The following is a 12,740-nucleotide window of genomic DNA, read 5'->3' as shown; positions in this document are numbered from 1 at the left end:
TGGATAAACGTGGGAACACGTAGGGGTCCTCTGCTGCGTTGTACGCTGAACGGCGCGCAACAAAACACTTGTGCCTGGGCAGCACTGTACTCTGTCCTCAGAACTGCCACAGATCGCCACCTATCCTGCTTTAGACAGCGGGAAAGCCTCTGATCCCTATTTTCTTTGATGAGGTATGGACGTTCAACTCCTTGTCGCCTGCTCGTGGTTTCAGAGTTCTTCAACCACTCTCCATAGCTGCTCACGACAGTAGCACGCGAACGACCGGCCAGTTTTGCCATTTCCGAGATTCTCGCTCCCAGGTACTGGGCCACAACAATCTGTCTTTTGTGAAAGTCACTTAAGTCGACGGATTTCCACATTTGATTCACGTATTGTCACTATAATGATTCTCCACTCGTTTCTGTTCCGTCATATACTTCTCTTATCGCGTCACGAGCACTCAGCACTACCAGGGGTATACAACCTCGCGGTAGACAGTGATGAAAATGTTTCAGCTCATTAGTGTGTAAACATGACTTCCACTAATGAAAGATCTTTCCCTTTCTGCATTGCTTTACTCCTTTTCCTGTAGTATGCCGACCCTATATGTGAGCTTATGAACCGTCTCAGGTTTGGTATTGGCAGAAAGCATGGACAGCCTTTTTTCCGAAAATTTGCAGAGAAACTTGTAATTTGATCCACTTAACAATATAAATGCTTTCAGTAATTTTTTTTGTAGGAAAACTAACTAGAAATAGAATGGAACTAGCTAAATACAACATAGGAAATCTGGTGAAGAGAAAACTTAAAAGCAAGCCTTAAAAAAGGAATCTAAAGTAACAAAATTACAGACAGAGTGAGGTGGAGCCGTGGTTAGCACACTGGACTCGCTTTCGGGGAGGACGACTAATCCTGATTTAGGTTTTCCGTGGTTTCCCTAAATCGTTTCAGGTAAATGCCGGGATGTTTCCTATGAAAGGGCACGGTCGACTTCCTTTCCCATCCTTTCCTAACCCGAAGGGACCGACGATCTCGCTGTTCGAACCCCTCCCTCGAATCAACCAACCAACCAACCAACCAAAATTACAGGAAACAGAAAGCGACCTAACAATATTTGGTTTAACATAAAATGCGAAGTAAAACATTTTTGCCAAATACTGCAGAGGACAAAGAATTAAGACAGATGTACAAAAGTCATAAAGTCGGCGAAGTGCTGAAGAAGAGAAGATTGAACTGGGAGGGCCGTATAGCAAGAATGTCAGAGAATGGTCTACCCAGTGTAGTATTTTGCAGAACAATAGATGTGTAGTGTCGCTACCAAGTTAAGAGTAAAATTTGTGAGAATGTGTGGTGGAACATTGCATTATCAGCCGGTGAACGCCGTCTGTTGACATTTGGATTGAGGCAACAACCATGTGAAAATATTGTCAGATGGGTACCCTTACTCGCAGTACCATCATGGCACAGGCATGGTAATGTCTCCAGCACCAGGATTACAGTGGTGTTCCTGAGAAAGTTACTAAGTGCATTGCTGTCTGGTATAAATAACCGTTGATTCCATAGCAGAGTAATTCTCAGTCCAGCAGTACCATCAAGACGCAGGGGCTACGATCACCAGGCAACGATATGGAGCCACCAGCCACAATCACGGGTTCGAATCCCTGCCGGGGTACCTGCTTCCTGCACTAATTCTGCCCACCGGACTCGGTGCCATAGCCACGGGTTCGAATCCCTGCCGGGGTACCTGCTTCCTGCACTAATTCTGCCCACCGGACTCGGTGCCATAGCGCTGTGAGCCGCCGATCTACTCGAGCAGCAGCCTGCCTTCTGTCAAGATGTAGCAGGTCGCACCCCGAACACAGCAGCCGTCTTCCGACAATACGGTGGGCGCAAAATTCAAATGGCTCTGAGCACTATGGGATTTAACTTCTCAGGACATCAGTCCCCTAGAACTTAGAACTACTTAAACCTAACTATCCTAAGGACATCACACACATCCATACCCGAGGCAGGATTCGAACCTGCAACCGTAGCGGTCGCGCGGTTCCAAACTGTAGCGCCTAGAACCGCTCGGCCACCCCGGCCGGCACGGTGGCCGCACCACTTGCCGGTCGCCGCTCCCTGGGTGCAGTCATTCACCTCCCCATAAAACCACCTTACACCTCTCTACACACCAACGACGGTGTTCTATGGAACAGAATGAAAAAATCTTGTGAACGGTGGCCCTTACACAGCGCCGAGGTCATCGGTCCCATCGGGTTAGGAAAGGACGGGTAAGGAAGTCGGCCGTGCCCTTTGATAGGAACCGATCCCTATGCACTATCGGCGGATCTTGCTGTAATTGACCTCTGTATACGAGCTGCAACGATCGTCCTCTGCAATATTTGACAGCAATTTCAATATTTATTTGGAATATATGTAGTTTCGCAGTTTCTACCAGTTAACTTCTTAGATTCACGAAAGCAATGATTACAGTTAATGCTCCCTTTTCAGTTCCATCTTTATCGTTACCTGGATAAGCATAACATATGTGAAAACTTTTAGACAGAATGTCTGAACCCATGTACCTCTAAAAAATGACATTTCGAAATCAATCAGTTTCCTCAATTGAGTGAGTCCATGATTTTATCCATATGTCATGACTTATACGACGCAGAATGTTGGGCCCTATGTTCCTCAACACGTGTTGGTTAGATAATAGGGAAACATCCCACTCTGCCACAAAATGTATATTACACCCTGGTGTAATAATATTGATAGTGATACGCTGTCTGCGACATTACAGAGATTACAAAGAATCCAATGACCAACATCGATAGCATTCTTTTGAAGACCAACATAAAATAAAACTTTGAAATTACGTGGCTTTGTAATATTAGAGAAAACTTCCGAGTTTTCACGTTCGCAGGAGTAGCAACACATATTTGCATGTACACTCTAAGACAAAAGAAACGACCAACCACGAAGCAATTATCCGAATAGAACGGAAATCAGTAGATGTTATGTACATGTACAGACAAACAGATGACGACAGTTTTAGAAAATCTGGATGATTTATTCAAGATAAAGCGCTTCAAAAACTGAGCAAGTCAATAACGAGTTGGTCCACCTCTGGATCTTTAGCAAGCAGTGATTCGGCTTGGCATTAATTGATGGAATTGTTGGATGGTCTCCTGTGGGATATCGTGCCGCACTTTAGATCGTCAAAATCCCGAGCTGGTTGGAGAGCCCTGCCCACATTGCTCCAAACTCTCTCAACCGACTAGAGATCCGGCGACCTTGCTCGCCGAGAGCCGCGCTGGGTAGCCGTGCGGTCTACGGCGCCTTGCCACGGTTCGCGTGGCTCCCCGCGTCGGAGGTTCGAGTCCTCTCTATGGCATGGGTGTGTGTGTTGTCCTTAGCGTAAGTTAGTTTAAGTTGGATTAAGCAGTGTGTAAGCCTAGGGACCGATGACCTCAGCAGTTTGGTCCCATAGAACTTACCACAAATTTTCAAAATTTGCTCGCCGAGATAAGGTTTGGCAAACACGAGGACAAGCAGTGGAAACTGTCGCCGTGTCCGGGACGACATTATCTTGCTGAAATGTAAGCCCAACATGGCTTGCCATCAAGGGGAACAAAACTGGGGGTAGAATATCGTCGATGTACCACTGTGCTATGAGGGTGCCGCGGATGACAATTAAAGGGATCTTGCTATGAAAAGAAATGGGACCTCAGACCACCACTCCTTGTTGTCGGGCCGTATGGCGGACGACATTTAGGTTGGTATCCCACTGCTATCCAGGGCGTCTCCATGCACGTCTTCGGCCTGGAATCTCACTGGCAGGACCAGAACTGTCTTCGGCGATAAGTCCCGCTTCGAACTAGGCCCCAATGGCTAGCGAAGATGTGTCTGGAGACGCCCCAGACAACGGTAGGACACCAACCTGACTGTCGCCTGCCATTTGCCCCGACATCCAGGAGTGATGGTCTGGGGAGTCCATTTCATTTCATAGATGGATCCCTTTGATTGTCGTCCGTGGCACGCTTGCAGCACAGCGGTACATCTATGATGTTCTACGCCACGTTTTGTTGCCTTTCATGGCAAGCTATCCTGGGACTACATTTCAGCATTATAATCACTGCTCGTACGCGGAGACAGTTTGTACTGTTTGTCTTCGTAATTGCCAAATCTTATCTTGATGAGCAATGTCGCCGGATCTTTCTCCAGTTGAGAAAGTTTGGAGCATGATGGACAGGGCTCTCCAATCAGCTCAGAATTCTGGCTATCTAAAAGACCAGTTGTACAGAATTTGGCAGATATCCCTGAGGAGGACATCGAACAATCAATGCCAAGTCGAGTAACTGCTTGCATAAGGGCCAGAGGGAATGCAACGCGCTGTTGACCTGCTCAATTTATTAAATTATTGTTCTTGAATAAATCATCAATTTTTTCTGAAACTATAATATTATGTTTGTGTGCACATGTACGTGCATCGCATCTGCCGATTTCCGTCCCATTCGGACAACTGCTTCGAAGTGCGTCTTCATTTTTGTCTTGGTGTGTATTACTGGACTAGCGACCCCCCCTGGCTTCGCACTAGTAGCACTAACAAGTAAATCTACCCAAGGGATAAACTTAGCTTTTGATCGCATTTTAATCTGTTGTAGTGTAGAGCAAAATAATATACAGATGTTCAAAAAAATGGCTCTGAGCACCATGGGACTTAACAGCTGTGGTCATCAGTTCCCTAGAACTTAGAACTACTTAAACCTAACTAACCTAAGGACATCACACACATCCATGCCCGAGGCGCCAGCTGGGGTGGCCGAGCGATTCTAGGCGCTACAGTCTGGAACCACGCGACCGCTACGGTCGCAGGTTCGAATCCTGCCTCGGGCATGGATGTGTGTGATGTCCTTAGGTTAGTTAGGTTTAAGTAGTTCTAAGTTCTAGGGGACTGATGACCTCAGATGTTGAGCCCCATAGTGCTCAGAGCTATTTGAACCATTTAGCCATGCCCGTGGCAGGATTAGAGCCTGCGACCGTAGCGGTCGCGTAGTTCCGGACTGAAGTGCCTAGAATCGCTCGGCCACACCTGCCAGCTAGATTTCGAAAACTTAACTTTTCGGACACATACGGGTGCGCCGTTGTAACGTGCATTAAAATCCCAGAACTTCTATTTGAATTTTTTTTATGTGTTACCATTTCCACAGTATTCATTCAGAAATATTAAATTAAATTTTTACAAGGGGATGTTTCACAAGCTTAACTGCTTTATGTGCACGTATAAAAAAAATGTATGTCTTCATTTGCTCTACACTACAACATACTCAAAGCTGATCAAAATAGAAATATATTCCTTGGGTGGGTTTATTTGTATCTACAGCTTGTTTGGTAGCGGTAATAAATTGTACTCGCAAACCTTCCTCGTCACTCAACCTATCTGTTACTGGAAACCATCTCAAAGTCTCTACAATAGTCCCTGAGATTAGTCTTGACATGTAGAAGGAGAAACACGAAGGAGCACTATAATTCATCATAGTTCAGTTAGATTGTACGAAGTACTGTATTTATCAATTATACACACAAATCTTCCTCGTGGAATAGTCTATCCTTAGTTAAAACCGTACCAAAATCCTACAGTAGTTCCTGAGGTTAACCGTCACATAGAAACAGATACTGCGGTGGCTGACTAAATTATGTATGTTTGTATAAAGTTTGTGGAACGTAGATTTCATGGTACATATTGCGTCTGGATAATTTAATACAGCAGGCATCGTATATTACGAACAAATTACAGTACACAGACTACAGTAAATGCCCAGGTTTCATCTATAGGTTGCAACATGTAGGAATGCGTTAATAGATTAGCCAAGCACTGATTGCAAGAAACTTAGGAATGAAGAACACACTTCCTACGCCGCAATTACAGTATAGATAATTTTATTGCTGCGACAGGTTTCAACAATCTTATGTTGCCATCATCTTATCTTATGGAACTTGTAAAAGTGCCATAAATGTTCCGCAAGATCGTATGATGGCAGCGTAAGACTGCTGAAACCGGTCACCTGGGAGCAAAGACATTTTCTACAGTGCGATCGCGGTGTACGAGGTGTATTCTTCAGTTGCAACCATAAAGATCGCCTCCACAGCACAACATGTGTACCTTACAAACTAGAAACAAGAGAACTTGTCAAAATATGTCGAGTTTTACAGACACCAGGCTATACCGGAGCGGCTAATTTTTCCCAGACATTTGCCCAAATCACGTGGTATTATTACATGTTTTTGTATTGGCTGGCTGATTGTGGAAAAACAAATTTTATTACTACGTAAGAGAGTATTTTTAATTAGAATATGAGTAATGCAATGCTTACCTGTCATGATATTCTCGCGCACGATCTGCACGTGGTGGTCGCGGTCTGGGCGGGTGTGTTCGTGCCAGAAGCCTACTACGTGGCCCAGCTCGTGTACAACGATGCCGAACTTGTCGCAGTTCTTGCCGATGCTGATAGCTTGTGGGCCATTCCCACGCTTCCCCACGAAAGAGCAGCATCTACATAAGACCAACAGAAAACTATGTCGGGAAGTGGGCCGGAATGTTTTTGGTGCTCTCCGAGATAAGATTTACACTACGGATCTGTACGGTTTTGCTATAAAGCACACTACCAGATTCATTAACGTTTATCAATGCATATTTTGTAAATAAAATACACCTTCTCTTGTTGCACTGTGTTTTATTCTCCCTGATGTGTTTCTCCTTTTTTCACTTTGAGGCATTACCAGTGGAATCTATGATGGTACAGTTATGATACACTTTTGTCTTGATATGTATTATTCATAGGTTATAAAACACTTCACTTCTCGCTTTTTATGCAAATAAGTGATTACTTACGGTTCTTAGTGTTTTTCGTTCGCATCTGCGTTTCCTCTCATCTGGTCACCTGCTGGAGGTCGCACTGCCGCTCTATTTACGAAACATAACCATGTCGTTACCGAAGCATAAGCATGTTTTCATGTTTCGAACATTTTTCTGCCCACTTTTCATTTTGTTTGCCCTTGGTGTTGAGATGCACTATCAGTCTTCTGTCACAAGGGCAAACAAAATGAAAAGTGGGAAGAAAAATGTTCGAAACGTAAAAACATGCTTACATTTCGTGAATAGACAATAGGGCAAACAAAATGAAAAGGGGGAAGAAAAATGTTCGAAACGTAAAAACATGCTTACGTTGCGTGAACAGACCGATAGTGCGACCTCCAGCATGTGACCAGATGAGAGGATGCGCAGATACCAACTAAAAACGCAAAGAACTGTAAGTAATCACTTATTTACATAAAAAGCGAGATGTGAACTGTTTTACAATCTACGAATAATAAATATCAAAATAAAAGTGTATCATAACTGTATCGTTATAGATCCCTCCGATGATGTCTTAAAGTAAAAATGGCATTCACAACAGCTTCCAGTCGTTTGAAATGGATGCGTGCAGGTCCTGTGTGGTTTTCACGGGACCCTTGTACTATTCTTCCTGCAAAATAGTGACAAGTTCAGGTAACGACGATGGTAGTGGACACGAATCACACACTCTTCTCTCCAATCAGACCACAAAAGCTCAATAATGTTGAGATCTGGTGACTGCGGTGGCCAGGGGAGATGCAATTCGTCCTCATGCCTGGACGGTGGTAGCTGTGTGGATAGGGACACGGTAGTCTTGAAACACAGAACGTTGTTGAAAATTTGTGGTAAGTTCCTATGGGATCAAACTGCTGAGGTCATCGGTCCCTATGCTTACACACTAACTTAAACTAACTTACGCTAAGGACAACACACACACCCATGCCCGAGGGAGGACTCGAATCTCCGACGGAGGGAGCCGCGCGAACCATGGCAGGACACCCAAGACCTCGCGGCAGAATGTTGTTGTTGCGGTCTTCAGTAGGATGAAAGTCTCTTTATTTCTAAATAAATACTAGAATCTACACTCATCTGAACAACCTTACTGTATTCGAGCCTTGGACTTCCATTACAATTTTTACCCCTCCTCCACTCTTCCTTTCGTTATCAAATTTACTATTCATTGTCCCAATCAGTTGCTCAGTCTGTTCCCAGTTAGCCAGCAGGATTCTTCTATAGCATCACATTTCAAAAACTTCTTCTCTTATCAGAACTGCTTATCGTACACGTTTCACTTCCGTAGAAAAAAAATACCTTCAAAATTCCTATACTTAAAAATTATAATAGATGTTCAGCAATTAATCTTTTTCAGAAAGGCTTTCCCTCTAATATCCAGCCTGAAATTCATGTGCTATCCACTTCGGCCATCATCGGTTATTTTACTGCCTGAATAACAAAACTTTTAGTTTATCATTTCCTAATATAATTTCCTCAGCATCGCCTAATTTAATTGGTATACGTTCAGTTATCCTCGTTTTACTTCTCTCGATGTTCATCCTCTAACCACGTTTCAGAGCATTACCTATTCTGTTAAACTGTTTTTCCTAGACATTTGTCGTCTCTGACAAAATTACAGTTGTCATCTCAAATCTTAACATTTTTATTTCTTCTTCCTGAACTTCAATTTCTCTTACACTTTTCTCCTTGTATCACAGCTTGCTCAGTCTGTAGACTGAATGACATCGATGACAGGCTGCAACCCTCTCTCAATCCCTTGTCAACTACGGCTTTTCTTTCATGTCCTTCGACTTTTAGAACTGTAGTCTGGTTTTTCTATTGGTTGCATATAACATTTCGGCCCATGTGTTTCATTCTTACTACACTGAAAATGAAGAGAATATATCAGTTCATATTGTTAATGGCTTTTTCCAAATCAATAAATGCTATAAAACGCATATTTTCCTTTTTTCAATCTTATCGCTGTACAGAGTATCTCAATAGGAGGAATGGTCAATATTCAGATGCAGTATATGACAGGGACGATCATTTGAAGCAAAAGAACCTAGTAAACAAGGGCTCTAAACCGCGTCCCTTGAGAGCTATGAGTACTTCTTCATCTTTGACTTTGTGAAAAAAATCTCCTGTATTGCAAGCTCTTTGATTTCCATCTTTCGGGCTGTGGTAGTATTGACCAAAACAAGAATGCCTCAATAACCATGAGCTCTTTTTAACCTTCGCTACTGTGAAACGCATCTTTTCTACAGATTGCGCTCATATGCCTTACTGTCACTTGCCTATGCATCCACCTCAAAAAATCGATTTTAATTTTAATCTTAACTCGAAGTTTAGATTTTTTGAACAAAAATGTAGTTAAAAGAACTGAACCGAACATCGGAAAGTTGTTTAAATACCAACTTAAAGACCTCTCCGCGTGCGGCCACACTCATATTTTCTCTATTTTCACACGACTTAGGGCCTCTGTTTTCATTTGACTCCCACTCGAGAAATATATACAATATAACTGTTTTTCGAGTTGGTTGCCCTGTCAGAAGATCCGCTATGCGATAATCTTGTGTTTCCCCATGTATATTCTTGGTTTTCGAGCGGTGTTTTGCTTACCAACTTTTCTGTAGTGTGAGTTGTTACTATTTTGTCATTCTAGAAAGTTATTATGCCTCCAAAAAGTGTTTTGGTACTGGAAAACGTAAGATTTATGGCAGTCGGGTAATTGGCCAGGAAGCAGAAACTATGGAAGTGCATCTATAGACCGACTTGATGTTAGGTCGATCCCAAGTGCCTCAAGACACAAGCTCAAATATTTGAAAACCCAAAGTGAAACATTTAAGGAAACTGATTAAGACAATGTAACTGAATGGAGTTTCATAATTAGTGGACTGAGTGCTTTGTGTAGGCTTCTAAAGGATTTTACTGTGTGTGCACTATGTGGAATACTTGATACTAAAATTTCAGAAGATTTTGAAGGCAGAAAATTGTGGCCAGAAAGCTTCAAACGTTTTGTAATTTCCGTGGAGTAATTAAAACTGGGTATTCTTTTGGATTATGCAGAGGAAGAGACTACAATTGAAATATTAGAATAGCATACATAAGAGCAGCATAAACGTTTATGCTGTCATATATATACCAGCACTTCCAAGACTTGAGAAATACACACGGATACTTCTTGACAGTATCAGTCCACCGAGCGCTGCATTTATGAAGAAAGAAGAGGGACACGTAAACCAAGATTATTCAGATGGAATGTATTAGGAACAAAAGAGGTGAGTCATAGATCAAATACGCTATGTGATCAAAAGTATCCGGACACCTGGCTGAAAATGACTTAGAAGTTTCTGGCGTCCTCCATTGGTGATGCTGGGATTCAATATGGTGTTGGCCCACCCTTAGCCTTGATGTCAGCTTCCACTTTCGCAGGCATACGTTCAATTAGGTGCTGGAAGGTTTCTCGGAGAATGGCAGCCCATTCTTCACGGAATGCTGTATTGAGGAGAGGTATAGATGTCGGTCGATGGGGCCTAGCACGAAGTCGGCATTCCAAGACATTCCAAAGGTCTTCTATAGCATTCAGGTCAGGACCCTGTGGAGACCAGTCCATTACAGGGATGTTATTGTTATCTAACCACAGGCCGTGCATTATGAACAGGTGCTCAATCGTGTTGAAAGATGCAATCGCCATCCGCATTGCTCTTCAACAGTGGGAAGCAACAAGGTGCTTAAAACATCAATGTACGCCCGTGTGTGATGGTGCCCCTCCATGAAAAATCCGACCACACCATAACACCACCGCCTCCGAATTTTACTGTTGGCACTACACACGCTCGCAGATGATGTTCGCCGGGCATTCGCCATACCCACGCTCTGCCATCGGATCACCACACTGTGTCCCGTGATTCGTCGCTCGACACAACGTTTTTCCACTACTCAGTCGTCCAATATTTAAGCTCCTTACACCAAGCGAGACGTTGTTTGGCATTTACCGGCGTGATGTGTGGCTTACGAGCAGCCGCTCGACCATGAAATCCAAGCTTTCTCACCTACTGACTAACTGCCATAGTCCTTGCAGTGGATCCTGATGTAGTTTGGAATTCCTGTGCGATGGTCTGGATTGACGTCTGCCTATTGCTCATTACGACCTTCTTCAACAGTCTGCGGTCTCTGTCTGTCAACAGACGAGGTTGGCCTGTACGCTTTTGGGCTGTACGTGTTCCTTCACGTTTCCGCTTCACTATCACATCGGAACCAGTGGACCTAGGTATGTTTAGGAGTGTGGAAATCTTGCGTACAGACGTATGAAACAAGTGACACGCAATCACCTGACGACGTTCGAAGTCCGTGAATTCTGCGGAGCGCCCCATTCTGCTCTCTCGCGATGTCTAATTACCACTGAGGTCGCTGATATGGAGTACCTGGCAGTAGGTGGCAGCACAATGTACCTAATATGAAAAAGTATGTTTTTACGGGGTGTCCGGATACTTTTGATCACTTAGTGTATAACTTTGAACTGAAGTTTCCGAGAATTTCATTTTCTGAAATGTTTATTTTACACACAAAAATGTATCTGAGCTAGAAGACAGAAATTTTTTGGAGGACAATAGACTAGAAAAATGCTCACTGAGTAATTGCAAAAAAGTAGCCTTAATTATGATTATCGGATGTAAATATTTCCGGAACAAAAACATACCACTGAAATGACATATTGTAGTCTATTCTTAAGACAGACATGTTGTTAATGTGTACTTAAAATTTTTATGGCTTTAAGTAAGATAGTTAGTCACAGCATAGATTCCAAGTATAGACCCGCCAATAAAAATATAATTTACTGATATTCAAAAAAATTGTAATAAAATCAATATGAGAACTAAAATGATTAATTGTTTGCCAGAATGTTCAACAAGAAACACTCCTGTTGTCCTATAATTGTCCTCGTACCACGTGTAAATTTTATGAAAATTGTAAGAATTTAACCAGTCGTTCAAACGCAAGTGTTAGAGCCACGTTTACTCGGCATTTTTTTCTGGTAAGAGCTCATAGCTCTTAAGGTACACGTTTTGGAGTCCATGTTTAATAGAATTTTTGCTTCGAATGCTCGTTTCTGTCATATTCCTCAATACTGATCTTTCTTCCTGGGACACCCTGTACATCACAAGGTCTGTACTGTTTTGTTTGTTTCTGTATTCCCCGAGATCATCTTCCTCCAGTTTCTCCTTTCTTCTGTAAATCATTCGTGTCAGTATTTTGCAACCATGACGAATTAAATTGATTGTAATATTACTTATTGATTGATAATAATATGCACAACTGTCAGCATCTGCTCTCTTTGGTACTGGAATTATTACATTCTTCTTGAAGTCTGAGGGTATTTTTTCTGTGTTATACATCTCGGAATGGTTTTGTCATGGGTAGCTCTCCCAAGGCCTCCAGTAATTGAGAGGAATGTCTTCTACTGTAGGGCCCTGTTTCGCCTAAAGTCTTTGATGCTCTGTGAAATCCTTCTCGTAGTGTTATATCTCCCATATGGTCTTCATTTACTTCTCCTTCCCATTCTATATACTTTTCTTTGCATTCTATAATATTGCTTTCAAGTTTATCTCATTCGTATAGCCATTCTATGTCTTCCTTCGACATTTCAGGTTTTCCTTCTTTGCTTAGTACTGGCTTGCAATCTGAGTTCTTAATACTGATACACCTGCTTGTCTTTTCTCCAAAGATCTCTTTAGTTTACTTATTGGCAGCAACTAATTTTCCTCTACTTATGCATTCCTCTATAGCATTGCATGTGTCCTGCTTAGAAATTTTGCGCTATCTGTCAGTCGCATTTGTAGACGTCTGTATTCCATTTGGTGTGTTTCATTTGTTGCCTTTT

At 42.7% G+C, this 12,740-nt stretch overlaps 1 protein-coding gene across 2 annotated transcripts in view; it reads right to left on the bottom strand.

Annotated features, from left to right (window-relative positions):
- The window catches only part of LOC126470361 (tolloid-like protein 1), a 595,917-nt gene that overhangs the window by 262,225 nt on the left and 320,952 nt on the right, over nucleotides 1-12,740 (bottom strand). For both annotated transcript variants that reach the window (XM_050098158.1, XM_050098159.1), the window contains exon 4: nucleotides 6,342-6,520. In XM_050098158.1, coding sequence (XP_049954115.1) covers nucleotides 6,342-6,520 — 179 coding nt within the window. The remainder of the gene's footprint in view (nucleotides 1-6,341; nucleotides 6,521-12,740) is intronic.

Source organism: Schistocerca serialis, chromosome 3 (assembly GCF_023864345.2).
Source record: "Schistocerca serialis cubense isolate TAMUIC-IGC-003099 chromosome 3, iqSchSeri2.2, whole genome shotgun sequence".
NCBI classification, from domain to species: domain Eukaryota; kingdom Metazoa; phylum Arthropoda; class Insecta; order Orthoptera; family Acrididae; genus Schistocerca; species Schistocerca serialis.
The sequence above is the reverse complement of the archived record's forward strand: the minus strand, read 5'-3'. Positions and strand labels throughout refer to the sequence as shown.